Below are 16,192 nucleotides of genomic sequence, written 5' to 3' on the forward strand. Positions count from 1 at the left end.
GCCAGTCTACCTTCCTTGGTTATCCATCACGTGACTTAACACGTGATATTATCCTGAGTCATCCTCTGGTTGCGTCCTGGTACGTTGCATACCGGTGCATCCCTTGTGCTGGTTCATGTTGGGCCTGTTGGCCGTAACACGGGGCTCCCGCCACCACGGTAAGGTAGGATCTTGCCCCGCCATCGGCTACAGCACTTCGTTAAGGTAAGGTAGGTACCTACCGTAGGTACGGACGGACCACGGGGGGGCTATTGTAAGGTACGGATATCAAAGTACATCTCTATCTGAGGTAATCCATGTTTGGTGCCTTTGTTTGCGGTGGGCCAGCCCTCGCCCTCAGAAACTTACCTCCGAAACCTCCCAAGGTCCAACTGATGCCGTCGAGGTGCGACGATAATCACGACTGTTTGTTTGTACAATCTTCACCTTAACCCTATGTACGAACACCGAATCATGTGGCAACTAAAGACTCTCGTCTTTGACGACAAACACACACACACACACAGAGAGAGAGAGAGAGCCATGTCTCATCAGCCATCGTCATACAGTTGATCGCATGTGAATGCCTTCAAATCACGATTACCACTAATTATTCCAATCCTAGAATTACAAATAGGACTACGTACCACTGTCTGTTGCTCCATCCACTCCTTCACTCGTCCACCTGTTGCCCTCCCTCCTCGCACTCACAACATCATCCCCCATCTCGAAGGGCCAGTGAGTGGTATCATGGTATCACGGTATCATTCCCAATTCATTAGACCGTCTCCGCCATTTCAACCTTGTTCTTGGCCTCCTGTGCCGCCGTCATCTTCTCCGGCTTGCCACTCTGTAGCTTCTTGGCCACGTTCTGGCTCAGGTACTTCTCCATGTTCGGCACCAGGATCGAGCTGAGCAGCAGGACCACCGAGAACGGGATCGTCGTGTAGAACACCATCCGGAAGCTTTCCGTGTACACCATCTTCGACGCGCTGGTCACCGCCGAAATGACGCTATCGGTGATGCCCGGCACCGCGCTGAAGTCTCCTGCACCCATCGACACCAGCAGCGATTCGACGCTCGACTCGGGCAGTCCGGCCTCCGTCGCCGCCTGGCCTATCGCCTCCGGCATCCGCTTGGCCAGCTCGTTGTTCAACACGGATCCGTACAGCGCTTGGGCCACGGCGCCTCCCATGCCACGAATGGATCCGAGGATGCCCGTTGCCAGGCCGATGTCCTGCGCCTCCCAGAGGAGTGTAACGCCGGGGAAGGAGATGTTTTCGACGAAACCGATGGCTGTTGTGACATGGTTGTTAGCTTTGCTGAGAAGGGAAAAGAGGAAGAAGAAGAAAAAAAGGAAAAGGAAAAGGAAAAGGAAAAGGAAAAGGAAAAGAAAAAGAAAAAGAAAAAGAAAAGAAAAGAAGCTTACCCGTGCAGACCACGGTGCCTAGGGCAATGGTAACCGCCCACCGATCCTCCGAAATGGTGATCATGGACGTCATAAACGCCAAGGAGATGGCGCTTGCGGTGATGGTCTGATACTTGACCTTGGGCACGTACGAGATGCAGAAGCCCGCGATGGACTGCCCCAACAGCATGCCGCCACCCACCACGGAGCTCTGCCAGCCAATCTCCATCGAGTCGGTCGTGTAGATGGATCCGATGATGACGGGCCACAAGACGGTCAGGGAGTAGTACACCATAGATCCGATGGTGGCGATGGTCACAATGGCCGAGAAGCCGATGTTCCTGAACATTCTGGGAGGCATCAGGGGCTGCACCTTGCAGAAGTGACCCTCTGTAGGATCGATGCAAGTAAGTAGTCAGCTTCATACCCTTTGCACAGTATTGCGGGACAAAAAAAAAAACAAAAAAAAAAAGAGGGGGGAGGGGGAGCGAGATAACGTACCATAAACGATAAAGGCGGCTACCAAGGCAACACCAATGAGCAAGGTGCAGAGCGTCTGCGGGCTCGCCCAGGGGTACGCCACCCCTCCCCACGACAGGCCGATGAGGAACAGGACGCAGCCTGAAACGTAGAGGAAAATGCCCACGAAATCCAGGTCCATGGTCGTCTGCCACACGGTCTTGCCCTGGACGTGGAGCTGGTCGTATGTGGGCGGGTGGTAGAAGAACCAGTAAAGCACGAGGGCGATGACGCCGAGGATGTCGCCGAGGAAGTAGCTCCATCGCCACTTGGACGCGGTGTTCTCGAAAAACGTCCGGGCGATGACGGGACCGAACACGGCGAAGGGGAGCGACGACAGGAAGATCAGGGTGATGACGGGACCCCTCAGTTTGTTGGGGACGAGCTCGCCGATGAAGATGCCGAAGGAGAGCTGGCCGGCCGCCGCGATGCCGTTGCACAGGTTGGCGGCGATGAGCATCTCGACGTTCTGTGCGGTGGAGCCGAGAATGCAGCCGATGAGGCCGAGGACGGTGGTGCCGAGAACGATCCACCGACGCCCGTACATGTCGGAAAGACGGCCGACGAGGAGGAAGCCGATGGAACTTCCCATGGTCCAGAGGGTGGCCACCCAACTGATATTCGCGGAGGGGCCGAGCTCGGCGTTGATGAGCATGCTGGAACAATGGCGTGCATGTCAGCAAGGAGACGGCCTAACCTTGGAAGGGCTTCTACATGACCAAGGTATATATATATATATATATATATATATATATATCCAGGGGACTGACTCGTTGGGCAAACAGTCGAAGGAGTGAAACGTACAGAGTATTCGCCGGCAGAACCCAACCTAGGTATGCGCAAATGCTTGCCAAGCATTGTGCCTGAAATCATCGAGTTAGTCGAGTTCACCCAAGCAGGGGAATAAAATCGAGATCGGGGGGGATGGGGCCCACTACATACGATGAGAGTGCAGATGAAGTTGGCGCTCAGGAAGTATCCCTTGGGCATCACCTCCAAGTCACCACCGATAGCTTTGGCATCGATCAGGTCAACGGTACCGTCGGTATGTACGACCCTGGCGACCTCGCCGTCCCTGAGAAGGCCGTCGACGCCCTCGGCATAAACGACCTGGCTCGGCTCGTCAGCCTTGGTATCGGCCCCCGTGGCCGGTTTCTCCCCAGAGGACATGGTCGATGGTTGCTCCAGAGACACAAGGTGGTGAGTGAGTTGAGTTTTGAGATTTGGTAAAGCTCACGATGACTGGAACAAACAGGTGGGTAGCGGTACTGAAGTGGGAAAGATGGTAAGGGACAGTGAGTAACGACTCAACAGTAGAGAACCTGGAATTCGTCAAGAGGGATCGACGACGGATTATGTAGGGAATCATGCACGTCGCTTGAAGAGCAAACAAACGTGCATGGGCTTCTCGACAACCAGCCAGACCCCTGCCTAAGCTAAGGTAGAGTTACAACGTATCTACCTACCTTAAGGTAACGAAGTACAGAGTACAACCGTCGGTCCAAGCATCAGTACGGATACAGCTAAGCCACATTATTTGCTGGAGGTTGAAACCGGTGTCGAGTCTTTTCGATAAAGGGGGACGGTGGAGTTGTTGGCACAAGCTTGCGGTCGCGTGGCTACTGGAGTCCGGGCGGGTTAGCTCGAGGAGCTCGCTCCAAGCGAGCCAAGGAAACAAGGAGGGCGTCAAGGACTCGAGCTCAAGAAATGCGAACAAACGCAACATATTGCCCGGAGTATTACATCGGGATGGACGCTAGTCCACATCTCGCCGCCACGCGTTGTGGGGGGAGAATATATACGTACTCCGTACTTCGCACAGATACCGACTACCTTGTCTTTGTAAAGAGGCTTGCGGAGAACTCCAGACGTACGGATAGATGCCAACCAAGTCAACGTACCAAACTACCAGACGCTCCAGGGCATCTCAGTCCGGTCGGCGTAAGCTCCATAAAGAATATGGAAGTCTATGCTCTATTCGGGAGAAAATCGCGGGGAAAATCCGGGGTTCCCCCTCCTCCCCCGTGCACCATAACCCCTTAGCTTACGGCGGCTCCTCTTAACTCGTAGCGCGTGTTGGCATTTGGATAGGTCGCCGACGAAGAGAGGGCGAAAGGGTCCCGAAGACCAACCCAGAGAAGGGTATCCCGGGCATAGGGACAGAGGTGCACGGATGATATGATAATCTCGGAAGCATAATCTCTGAAGAAAAGTTGGTTTGAGGAATTCCACCGTCTTTGGGCAGAAGACCACCTAAATCGACGAATCCATTCTGACAGTTAAGAGATGAGAACGGACGTCGCCGTGACCGACGGAAAAGGGGCGCACGAGTACGTGGCGAGAAACGAAACGAAGAGGAAAGGTCGTGGTTTCGCAAGGGATTTTGGAAAACTAATTCCGGGGAGGCACCTACCTTATAATAACGGTGCGGAAAAGTCCCTTCTGCAGTCTCACTGTGGAGCCGGAGACGTCTCGAAACGGAACGGTGCACACCTAAGGGTGGAACTACCGACCTACCTGAATTAAGGTACCTAAGGTATTCTATACCTTATTACCTTAGGTACCTTCCGTTGTAGGTGGCTGCGGGGTCCCGCGTCTCTAAGTGGGATCGTGGGGTATCTGGGGTATGACCAAGCCACTTCTAATTATCTCGGTAGGGTACCTTATAATGAGTACGCCACGTGGTAACTTGTGTATCTTTGTTCATGAGATGGCCTACATCGCGATATATCTACTACATCTCAACGCACCATAGCAGCAACGAGCTGAAACCACACAGGAATGTCAGGTGTGCCGTGTACGGTCTGACTGGGGTATGGTGAAGTAGTCTGCGTTGTCGACGAGCGATCTTGATAGAGGAAATCCAGGGGCTCCGTCCATAAGAAGCGTCCCAGAAATATTCCCACTCCGTACGCAGATCCGACATCAAAGCCTTGGCGACTATTGTCTAATAGCTTTACGGCTTCGAGTATCGTATCTACCTGTAAGGTAGTCAAGGCGCGAGTAAAATACGAATAAAATACGATTACGAACTCGTACCGTAAACTCGGTACCGTTGCAGCGAGCATCTCCGATCTAACCAGTAGATCACACGGGGGGTTCGGATGCCCGTAGCACACATCGCACAGACAACACACTCTTTCATCAAGCCAAGCTTTCTTTACCGCCAGGCAGCTTGTAATGAATCATGTAGTCATACGTTAAGTCCATCTCCTGAATCGCTTCGTTGCTCTAGCGTTCCAGACAGCAGCCACTCCCGTTGCATTGACATGCATCGACCTGCATCGACATGCACCGACATGCACTCCCCATCTCCAAGTCTCAATAGCAAATCCACTCTTCCAGATCATCGCCCTTCTTCTGGCTGTCATATTCGTCATGTTCGTTCCACACTCGCACAGGAGGCATCTGCCTGAGAGCAGCTCCCAGAGATCACCATCGCAGTGTCTGAAGCTCCAGGATATGCTAGTCCGGCCAGGGAGACAGTTCGACGTACTGAACGAGAGACGGAGAGAGATGGAGCGGTAGAGCTTTCCCAGGCTTGACAGACGAACTGAACTTCACCGCCGTCCCCGAAAGTGCCTGTGCCATCGTAAAGCACGTATTCAGGCCGAGCCAGTCAAAGAACTAATAATCAGCACCACAAATCAGCCCTGCAACTACTCAAAAACCGCCACACGTTATTTCTCTATTATTACTCACCGGATCTCACCGGAAAGTCCATATCATCTGACAATATCCATTGAAATCGCTGTCCGTTCGTCCGTCCTATACCGCTCCCCGGGAAACGTCTCCCCAGGTTGTAGTTAATGTGGGGTAATTACCTCTCCTACCCCCAACAGCTCTCCTCTCGACCCCTCAAAATCCCGCCATCTCGGAGGCCCAATAAAATCGACACTACGGAGCAGCATTGGAACTTGGCGTCCCAGCAAGTTATTCCTTGACAGCCCTAGCGCAAAACCACGCCCCAAGCTTGCCCAAGAGCTTGGCCAACGAGGAGGCGTCTCTTGCTTATTACTCCGTTCCCAGAACCTACCTATCGAGCTGCAAGTCTCCATTCAGGTCCGTCCGTGTATGATAAGTGTCATCGAATTCCTGGCTTGGCTGGGGGCGGCTGCGAAGACGTCTAGGACAATACCATACTTTCAGTCGAGTCGTCGACGCCTTCTTTCTCCCTCGGTCCGTCCGTCCAGGCAATGCTTACCTTTGAGGTGAGCCCCTGAACACCGGATGAACGTCGACTTAGTTCACTGAGGACTGGGGCAGGCGTTCGCCTTGGGCACTGCATAGAAGCGCAGTCTAATTAGCCTGAGAAGAAAAGAATAATGCTACCCACGTAGGAGAGATTAAAATGCCCTGCTATACACAGGAAAATTCCCAAAAGGCGTCCGAATGAGCCACAGACCCAATACCAAAAACCCAAGCATAAGATAACGATGATGATGGTAACGATGACCATAATGATGACCCGTCAATCCGACTCACCAATAATGGGCCGGTCTACGGAGACCCTGCCATTGCCCGTCCCAGCAATATGGTTGTCGACATAGTATACCATGCAGCCAGCCGGCCGGACCCCGCCATGACGCCTGAATATGCCAACCTTAAGTCTAAATAATAGTACCGCGTCGCCTCACGCCCGAACGGGGCAAAGTGCGAAGTGTTAGGGGGGAGGACCCCAAATCCAAACCCCCCCGAAACAACCACGCCACGAGAGACGCCTTGAGTTTCGTTCGAGTTCCGTTTGTCCCGTACGTTAGGAGTTTTCCGTAGCGTGCGAACAATAATAATAGTGAAAATAAACAACGGCTTTTCTGGTGTGTCTTTTATGCGGCGCTCGAGGACCTGCGATTGCGCCCCGGCTTGTAGAGATGAAACTGGACGAAGATGACGCTGTCCTCGACAATTGTGCCGAGAGAGCCCAGAAGCCACGGTAGGGCGCGGACGAGATAGTCTTTCTCCTGGGAATACGCTATTAAACTCGCGCCGTATGCAGCGTTTCCAGTGAGGGAGAGGAGGAAAAAGAGCAGCGCGAGCCCCTCACACGACTTTTCGCGCCAATTCTTAATAATCTGCGGGATACGTGCACTAAGCGAGTAACGTTAGTAACGTTAACCTAGCTGAACTCGACCGCTCTCCCCCTTCTTCCTTGCAAGTGCGCCTCGAGAGCGTTTTAACGTACCAAAGATACAGCGCCGCGCTGATGTAGCCCAGGACCAAGCCGATCATCGTGACTGCGTCCTTCTCCGCGGGCGAGTCCGGAACTGGCAGGTCTGGATCCGCATCCCAGGCCCCGGCCTTGTACGAGATGAACCAACCGAGAATCCCGACAGAGTATACGGCGACAAGACTGAGCGTGTTGTATAGCCACGCCTTACCGCCGGAGGTTTCGTCCCCGCCCGTCACGATCTTGCGTAGAGGCTCGGTTTCGGCATGAATCTCTCGGCGTCTCTGCGACCCTGAAAGGCTGGAGGATGAGGGTCGGCGTCGCTGCTCGGCCAAGAGAGGTTGGGTCTCCCTCCAGTGTGGTTCGGTGTGGTGGTGGTGATGCGACTGGCGGTGTCGCGCCGCACGACGAGCATTCTTGGTGTTGTAGTAGAGACATTGGGTGATAAGAACAAGATCGGCAAAGCAGAAGTAGCAAGCCAGGGCAATCGCGGTTGGAGCCAAGCTGGTGAAGAGGGCACCTAAGGGTAGAAGGTAAATTGGGTCAGCGATAATGAACACATCTTCCATGGATCTGGAAGGGTAATTTCCAAGATGGTTCCCAGAAAAGAAAGTAAAAACGCCAATAATCGAGCAAGCACCTGTGGTTCCGTATATATTGAATGACTCGAACAGAAGGGCCGTGACTTCCATTCAGAGTAGGCCGGAACAAAAGGTTACTTCGTAGGTATGTTCGCGGTCGACCAAGGGCGGGATCACGGACCTGCAAGGTTGGTAGCATCGCCCAACAACCAGATAAAGAGAAAGCCCATCGAGAGGCCATCGGCACTTTGAAGCTTGTAGTTGGCGATAAGTTGAGGAAGCTGCAAAGAAGTCGCCGCCGTCAGTTACGAACCCACACTGGCTCTGGAGCCGCGGTGTCAATTGAACTAGGGCGTGGAGTGGTTTACCAGAAGACAGATCCATGCAGTCAAGCTGATGCTGCCAAAGATCCCGGATAACGCATCTTTGATCGAGGGTGCCTGCGATAAGGCCTTGAAGGCCATGGGCACGACGGAAGCCATGGTTGGCGAAGAGCCTGCCAGGGTGGATTGGGAAGAATGAAACGGGTCGCGGATCGCGTCAGGACCTGCTCGACCCTTTTCCAAGTTTTAAAAAGCGAATATGGGAAGAGTTTCGAGTCAGGTGGTGGGCGGAGGGCTGAACAAAAGTCACAAGCGCCCCCTCCAAAGCCAAAAGGAGGGAGGCGGTCACGTAGTGGGAATCGTTATCGGTGTGGTACGGAGTACGGAGTAAATAAGGTAAGGTAAGACAAGGAAGGTAGTGGTGCGCCGTAGTGTCTTATCGTAGCCAGTCAGAGATCGAGTTTCGAATGCGAGTGACCGAGATAAGAAGACTTCTTTTTGTTCATCCGACTTCGAACACACGTAGCAGCGGCAAGGCTGAATTCAAGGTGGCTCATGGATAACTTCGTATGTTCGGACTATCGATACGACAAACGGGTGAAATGGTTGATAACCATGACGTTCGTCGCTCACAACCTCTTGTCCCTTCTCCGAATACTGACGCGTCCGGTTTCGGGGGCAGAATCACGGTATAGACCAATCACATCAAGGGTATTTTATCTTAGCTCAATTCATTCCAAGAGAAGGTACGATGCACCTATATTACGTAATTCGCCAACAACTAATGTGCACGAGACGATTATCCGATCCGTTCGTGGATGGGTTCTCGTCGAGGTTTTACTTTACCTCTTCCTATCCTCTGTCCAGAATCGTGGACATGCAGCAATGCCATAACCAGCGAACACGGATCTCACTTTCAAAGAGCAACTTCGACCATAATCAGACCTGCATAGCGGCGTGTTAGTTGGTCCCATCTTCCAAGGGTCGGTTCTTGAACACGTTCGGCACGTGAAGCCTCCCGTCTCCTTCTAGACTAAGGTATCTCCCTTCAAGGCCAACCAGGTGAACGACCATGCTCGTGAAATTATCGGACGGTTCGGGTATATGGACAAATTAGCAAGAAATCATACCCCGGACTATCTAGAGGTCCTGCTTCAAATGGAACTTTGCACGTCAGATCGACACTCCACTCAAGTCTGTAAACTCAGAGAATTGCTCCTCATGCGGCTTGCGAACTTGGAGGGCTTGTCTTTCCATCGAAGGCAACTCGACGCTGCATTCATCGCGTTGACTTCGCGGCGAATTGCAGCGTTGTTGCCCTAGGCGCTCCATCAAAGACCCTTGGGCTTATCTACGAGCGGCTGCAAAACTCACTACTGCATACTTCTCCCCCCGAACACATGGAGTCAAAGCCGGAACTCCTCGAAGAAGGACTCGTTCAAGCCTGATGCAGATCCTCTGCAGCTGAGATATTAGGCACTTCTCCACGCAGTGTTATCCCCCGACTTGAAATCTGATTCGTTGCTCCCACGGCCTGCAGCCCTGATTGGAGGACATCGCCTGCGAGTTTTGTTCGAGACATAGTCACATCGCCGTCGATGTTGCAGCACGATGCAATGGAAAAACCAGTCGGATCATTGGCGGCTGCCTACATATGCTGCGAAACGACCATTTCTTCGAGTTATCTCTTAGGCCTCTCATGCAGCACGGCAGCCTACTACTCAACCCTACACCAACACGCATAACGACCTTGACGTGGAAGGCTCCAGACCCATTACCCCAACTGTCGAGTCATCTCTTAGGCCTCTTATGCAGCACGGCAGCCGACTACTCAACCCTACACCAACACGCATAAAGACCTTGACGTGGAAGGCTCCAGACCCATTATCTCAACTGGAGGCTGACGGGGCTACGGTAATGTGTGCTTTGAGGCCCAAGAATTTGCAGGATTGTTTCACCGAGGCCAAGGCCCCAAGGAGCAGCACCGCGCAAGAATTCGGTGTCTGGACATGATTCTGTTGGCCCGGACATGGCTTGTTTGTTCCCCCGGCTGCTGGCATATCCTTGGGCTCCTGAAACGATCCTGGCTTGCAGTATGTTCCTCCTCTGCTTGTTTCCAACACTTCCACGGCGGCGCAGCTGGATTGCCCGACGGCAGTTTGACAGTGACTCGAAAGCACGAGCCGTTGAAAGCACGCAGAGGCTCGCTATATCAAGGCGTCTGTCCCATCAGGTTTATTCTCACATCAGACAGTCGCACCCATAATCGCTCGAGCTTCTTCTCGTTGGCCATCTTACTCTGTCTCAAGCGCCTTTATACACACCCACCAACTAGGTCCAATGACGACCGTGGAGCTCCAGTCGAAGGAGCATCGTGACCTTCTCGACATCATCGATCGTCTACGGTCCCAGGGGATCAGCAAGTATGTCGACCTTCCGGGGATCATTGTTTGCGGTGACCAGTCAGCCGGCAAGAGCTCTGTACTCGAGGCCATTTCCGGCATGTCATTTCCAACCAAGGATAACCTGTGCACGAGATTCCCCACCGAACTGGTCCTGCGGCGAGACCCTGCCAGCAAAATCGATGTATCCATAATCCCCGGTCCCGAGAGATCTGGCGAAGAGAAGGAGTATCTTTGCCGCTTCCCGCCCCCTCCTGTCGACTGGGCCACGAAAGACCTGGGTCCGGTCATCGAGTCTGCCAAAGAGAAAATGGGACTCTCTGGAGCCAAAGCTTTTAGCACCGATACGCTCCGCATAGAACTGTCCGGTCCAACGCAACCACACCTCACCCTAGTCGACCTGCCAGGGTTGTTTCGGGCGGGAAATAAGGAGCAGTCCGTCGCCGACGCCGAGACAGTGGAGAAGATGGTCCAGGATTATATGAAAAGACCGCGAAGCATCATCCTGGCCGTCATCTCCGCCAAGAGTGACTTTGCCCTTCAGAATATCACCGAGCTGGCGCACAAATGGGACCCCGAGCGAGTCCGCACCATCGGTCTAATTACAAAACCCGACACCCTCGAGGTGGGATCCGAAAGCGAGCTCTCTTACCTCAAACTTGCTCAGAACAAAGACGTCGAGTTGCAGCTGGGCTGGCACGTCCTCAGAAACCGGAATTTTCACGAAAAGGAATCGACGCTCCAAACACGAAATCAAGTGGAGGAACAATTCTTTTCACAGGGCATCTGGAAGTCGCTGGATTCAGGGCTTTGTGGTGCCAAGTCTCTGAAAGTCCGCCTCAGCAACGTCCTAAAGGATCAAATCATAAGCCAACTGTCGGGACTTCTCCAAGACGTCCGTGGAGGCATCGTGGATTGCGAGGCGAAGCTCGAGAGACTTGGCTCCCCACGAGAAACCCTCTTAGATCAGCGCCGCTATCTTTCTAGGATCGGGCAAGACTTCTCGAATCTGATGAAAGCCGCAGTCAATGGCGCTTACGAGGGCCCTTTTTTCGGGGGCGCCAAAACCGAGGAGGGGTACCGGAAGCGTCTGCGCGCCGTCGTGCAGAATAGGCTGACCGAGTTCGCCGAGGGGATGCGCGAGCGTGGACACACCCGCCATATTCAAGACGACCCCTTAGAAGACGGTCAGCTTGACGGTCCCGTCAAGCACCATCAACAAAACGCCATTTCGCGCTCTGCCTATGTTGAAGAAGTCAAAGGCCTTATGAGCAGGAGCCGAGGGCGAGAGCTTCCGGGTACATTCAATCCACTCATCATCAGCGAGCTTTTCGTCGAACAGAGCCAGCCCTGGAAAGACCTCACCGCCGGCTTGAACCAAGACATCCTCGAATCTGTCCACGATGTGGTTCGGGACATAGTAGTTCATGTGGCTGCCGAGGAGACTGCGAATGCCATTTTGCGCTTTGTTGATGAAGGGATCGAGTCGTTAAAGGAAGATCTGGACCGAAAGCTAGACGAGCTCCTCGACCCTCATTATTCCGTCCATCCCATCAGCTACAATCACTACCTCACAGACACGGTCCAAAAAGCACAGCATGCCCGCCGAAAGCGTGCCAATGAAGCGACGCTCGTAAAATCCCTTGGCCTAGGTTATCTTGACAGGAATTATGCTCTAAAGGGTAGCGGGATTGTCGCCTTGCTCGACTCGCTCGGAGAGGGTGTGCAAGCGGATATGGATCAATTTGGTTGCTCGTTGGCCGTTGACTATATGCAAGCATACTATAAAGTAAGCAACACACATACATATATGTCGATTCTCTCTGCTGACCCACTGAACTACAGGTGGCGTTGAAGAAGTTTGTCGACAATGTGAGCGTTCTCGCCATCGAACAATGTCTCATGCAAAAACTGCCAGATCTTTTCAGCCCCGCGGTGGTTCTGGACTTGAGTGACGAAGATATCTCTCATATGGCCGCGGAAAGCGAGGAGGCCAGCGCGGAGCGAGCCCGGTATATCGAGAAGCGAGACGTTCTCCAGGCAGCACTGCCCAGCTTGGCCCGCTTGACCAAACGACGCTCACGAGTGGCGGGTAAGCCGGCTCTCCATTTCGGTGTCCTCCCAATCAGATCTTCCATCCTTCCTAACCTTTATTGCCAAGAATTAACAGAACAGTCAAACCGCTTCACATCGAATGGAGCTCCCTCGCCCCGGCCTACGACATCGACCCGAGCTCAAGCCGATTCAACAGATACCTCAGCAGGTCTGGAAGCGCATTCTAGATCTGGGTCCGAAAAGCCGCTGTTACCAACGGTAAAAGCAGCGGCGGAATCGTACGGAGAGAATGGCGCGGAGACTGAACTTGGACCACCTGAACTTGAAGAGCCTTATCCTGAAGAGCCTTATCCTGAAGAGCCTTATCCTGAAGCACCTGAACCTGAACCCCCTTATCCTGAACCTGAGCCTGAACCTGAACCTGAACCACAGAATGAGTGGGCATTGCCACCTCAAGTCGCGGTGTATGATTCGCAGGAGGTTGTCCCACCACGGCTAAAGGGGAAAAAGAAGAAGAAGATCAAATCAAGTCGGATAAACGACGAACCACCGCCTGTGGAAATAGTGGAAGCGTCGCCCAGACTGGTGCCTGTAGCAAGTTCTTATGAATACTGAGCAGAAAAGGGCCACGCAGCTTCTCTGTCGACGCAATGTCTGAACACCCGAACGTCTTGGTTTAAGATGGTAACTCACACACGTCGTGGCCTGATGTTAAATTTTGCGTACGGACCGAATCGCCCTCCTACTAGCAGACACGATTGTCATTAAACCCCAGAGAGTAAACGCGATGCAATATGATTCTGCTCGTCAGATCCCCTTGCGTAGGTTGCTTAACAGAACCAAAACTATGCTGGATACGGTGCAAAGATCCGGCGGCCTCTCATGGCTGGAGTCAAAGAGGACCATCTCTGCCAGCCCTGGATGCTCTTGCTGTGCAGTGTCTCCCTGCACGACACTGTCTAGAGCCAAGGTTGCAAGGGGGAACATGGCGGCAAAATCCCATCGACGCCATCCAATCCTGTCATGTCGCTCTAGCGGCCTGTGCAGAACACTCCTCGACGAAGGCAGCAGTTATAGCGTTAAACTTATCCGGTTCCTCGTAGAAGAGCCAATGGCCAGACTCGAACACCTCCTCCTTCGCCAATCCGGGTCGAATCGCGTTCAAGCGCCTTGCGGTCTCTAGCATCCCCTCAAGTGGAAAGCACCCAGATCGGCGCCCGGCCATGACGAGCGTCGGTACGTCAATCATGTCAATGGCCTCGCGGTGGTCATACCGCGTATGATCGGCCATAAGACGTGCGAGCCAGACGGAGTCGCACAGGGCGCTGGTGCGTGTGAAGAAGGCCTCGTCCTCAGCAGCCTGCTCGGGGGACGGGGGCGGCGGACCGTTCTCGCCAGCGGGAGGAGCCTGCCGGTAGCCGAGACAGCCCGCGACAAGATCACGATGAGCAGCGGGCGGGTCGGAGGTCCAGAAGTCCTGGGCCGCGCGCAGGGTGGCCTCGTCGTAGCAGCCGGTGTGGGCGCGGGATGCGTCCCAGCCGCCGCCGAAGACGGAGCGGTCCTGCAGTGGGCCCTGGTCGACGAAGATGAAGCCGGCGAAGTCGGAGGCGGTGAAGAGCTCTACGTAGGTCCACAGGACGGCGGCGCCGATGGAACAGCCGACGGGGACGATGGGCGCGGAGGTGTGGCGGCGGATGTGGGCTAGGAGGTCACGCAGGTCGGCGGCCAGGCGGGCGACGTGGTAACCGCCCGGCGTGCGGGAGGATCGGCCGTGGCCGCGCATATCTGGGGCAATGACCCAGAGGCGCTCGCTCAGAGGGCTGAAGTTGCGGGCGAAGTAGTCGCTTGAACCGCTGAAGCCGTGCATGAGCAGGACGATGGGCGGGGTGTCCGGACCCGGGCTGCGGGACCCGGAGAGGGGTCGTGAGGTTTGGAAAGCCAGGGTGCAGGCATCGTTGGCCACACAGGTCTCGTAATTCATTTTCTTTTTTTTTTCTTCCTTTGGGCTACCTACCTATTTACAATCTCTATCCGCGAGAGAAATTGGCGATAGAGCAGTATATGGGTTCAATATCTTCTCGACGTACTCAAATGAAGATGTTGGGAATGGATGAGAGAGGTGAGAGAATAAAGACGTGAAGATGGAACGATTACTCATCAAGACGTACCGTACCCAACGCCAATTCCCGAAGCCGAACCCCCGGGCGTCAGGGACCTGCACACCCAATGAAGTGTTGCCTGCGGGTTCCCGTGCCAACTCGCCCGCGACTCCACGAAAGTACCGACTCACGCCAGGCGACCACATGGCCCGCGTGATGATAGGCTATGAAGGAGTCACGGTCATACTTGATGCATTCAGCGCGAAGCGAAGTCCGTCGTGTTCAATTCTAGAAGTGCCAGACATTACGGCGTCTCATCAAGTATCAATTTGTTCCTTCTTACGCCGGACTGTACATACCTTAGCGAGCTTGCTTTTGTTTTGCTTCACCTGGCCAGACGCGACGAAGGGAGAAAGATAAATCGACTGATAGACCGAATTTGGCGGACTTGCGAATCCATAAATCCTCCCCAGATTTAAACATATTTATAATTACTACTTACCTGCCATCATGAAGCTTCTCCCCTTATTAACGGTACTCGGCACATCGACATATGGAGCTTTGGCATGGGGAAGTAAGTGATCCAAGTTGCTCAGCTGATTCCTCCATAAAAAAATCAAGTACTCACAAAATCCGTTCTCTCAGGTCTCGGTCACGTCACGACAGCTTACCTAGCAAGCCACTTCGTCTCCAACACGACCGAAGCCTTCTTCCAGGATCTCCTTCGTGACGAGACGAGCGACTACCTCGGCAAGGTGGCCACCTGGGCCGACACCATCCGCTACACCCGCTGGGGGCGCTTCACGAGCGTCTTCCACTTCATCGACGCCAAGGACGAGCCCCCGAACTACTGCGGCGTCGACCTGGCCCGCGACTGCAAGCCCGAAGGCTGCGTCGTCACCGCCCTGGCGAACTACACGGCCCGGCTCCTCGACCCGGCGCTGCCGGCCTGGGAGCGCAACCAGGCCGCGCGCTTCGTCGTCCATTTCGTCGGCGACATCCACCAGCCGCTGCACGACGAGAACGTCGCGCGGGGCGGCAACGGCATCCACGTGCTGTGGCAGGGTCGCCAGTTCAACCTCCACTACGTCTGGGACAGCGCCATCGCCGAGCGGCTGATTGGGGGGAGTCGACGGAAGCCGTACGACAATGCGAGGCGGTGGGCGGAAGAGCTTGCCGTCGAGATTCGGGAGGGCAAGTTTGCCGACGAGAGGGAGGGATGGCTGAAGGACGTCGACGTTGATGATGCGACGGAGACGGCACTGGCGTGGGTGCGGGAAGGCAACGCCTATGTCTGTTCACACGGTGAGTTTTGTTTTCCTGCCTCCCCCTTTCCTTCATATCTTTTTTACGCCGTATTCTGCTTGACTTTGGTTGAGAAATGAGAAATAACGGCGCTCGCTTCCCCTCTGTGACTTTGACTGTTACTAATCGTCCTACGTTTCGCTAGTATTGCCAGAAGGTCCTCTTGTTATCGAGGGACAGGAACTGAGTGGGGAGTACTATGAAAAGGCGGCTCCCGTCATCGAGTTGCAAGTTGCCCGTGCTGGGTACCGGATGGCTGCCTGGCTTGATCTCATCGCGAAGCGGTTCCAGGAACAAGGAGCCGACCGGGTTGAAGGTCCTTGGGAGGAACTTTGAATGGATTGAGCGCACCAC

General features: G+C 54.2%; 6 protein-coding genes across 6 annotated transcripts; 2 read left to right on the forward strand and 4 right to left on the reverse strand.

The window, feature by feature from the left end:
* Positions 1-560: 560 nt before the first annotated feature.
* SODALDRAFT_331496 (trichothecene efflux pump) lies at positions 561-3,232 on the reverse strand. The gene is made up of 5 exons (XM_028611466.1): positions 2,849-3,232; positions 2,711-2,769; positions 1,889-2,562; positions 1,409-1,777; positions 561-1,275 (listed from the first exon to the last, which is right to left on the reverse strand). The coding sequence occupies exons 1-5, from the start codon at positions 3,074-3,076 to the stop codon at positions 758-760; spliced, it is 1,848 nt and encodes a 615-aa protein (XP_028469521.1). The 5' UTR covers positions 3,077-3,232; the 3' UTR covers positions 561-757.
* SODALDRAFT_331497 (hypothetical protein) lies at positions 3,222-3,741 on the reverse strand (the record flags this gene model as incomplete). The annotated part of the gene is made up of 1 exon (XM_028611467.1): positions 3,222-3,741. A coding segment is annotated over exon 1 (259 nt), but the record flags the coding sequence as incomplete, so codon positions are not given.
* A 2,991-nt stretch (positions 3,742-6,732) lies between these two features.
* SODALDRAFT_397471 (vacuolar membrane PQ loop repeat protein) lies at positions 6,733-8,575 on the reverse strand (the record flags this gene model as incomplete). Its single annotated transcript, XM_028615300.1, has 5 exons — positions 8,023-8,575; positions 7,865-7,935; positions 7,783-7,835; positions 7,089-7,593; positions 6,733-6,994 (listed from the first exon to the last, which is right to left on the reverse strand). Exons 1-5 carry the CDS (start codon positions 8,134-8,136, stop codon positions 6,733-6,735), a joined length of 1,005 nt encoding a protein of 334 aa, XP_028469523.1. The 5' UTR covers positions 8,137-8,575.
* Positions 8,576-10,154: 1,579 nt separating this feature from the next.
* Positions 10,155-13,058, forward strand: SODALDRAFT_127329 (interferon-induced GTP-binding protein Mx). Its single transcript, XM_028606675.1, has 3 exons — positions 10,155-12,168; positions 12,225-12,471; positions 12,555-13,058. Exons 1-3 carry the CDS (start codon positions 10,318-10,320, stop codon positions 12,659-12,661), a joined length of 2,205 nt encoding a protein of 734 aa, XP_028469524.1. The 5' UTR covers positions 10,155-10,317; the 3' UTR covers positions 12,662-13,058.
* Positions 13,059-13,415: 357 nt separating this feature from the next.
* On the reverse strand, positions 13,416-14,739 carry SODALDRAFT_343564 (alpha/beta-hydrolase; the record flags this gene model as incomplete). Its single annotated transcript, XM_028613129.1, has 2 exons — positions 13,416-14,403; positions 14,725-14,739. The coding sequence occupies 2 exons, from the start codon at positions 14,737-14,739 to the stop codon at positions 13,456-13,458; spliced, it is 963 nt and encodes a 320-aa protein (XP_028469525.1). The 3' UTR covers positions 13,416-13,455.
* A 304-nt stretch (positions 14,740-15,043) lies between these two features.
* Positions 15,044-16,174, forward strand: SODALDRAFT_273370 (S1/P1 nuclease; the record flags this gene model as incomplete). The annotated part of the gene is made up of 3 exons (XM_028607892.1): positions 15,044-15,107; positions 15,179-15,838; positions 15,984-16,174. The coding sequence occupies 3 exons, from the start codon at positions 15,044-15,046 to the stop codon at positions 16,172-16,174; spliced, it is 915 nt and encodes a 304-aa protein (XP_028469526.1).
* Between the last annotated feature and the right edge of the window lie 18 nt (positions 16,175-16,192).

The sequence above is a fragment of the Sodiomyces alkalinus genome (genome assembly GCF_003711515.1).
Source record: "Sodiomyces alkalinus F11 unplaced genomic scaffold SODALscaffold_2, whole genome shotgun sequence".
In the NCBI taxonomy this organism is placed as follows: Eukaryota; Fungi; Ascomycota; class Sordariomycetes; order Glomerellales; family Plectosphaerellaceae; genus Sodiomyces; species Sodiomyces alkalinus.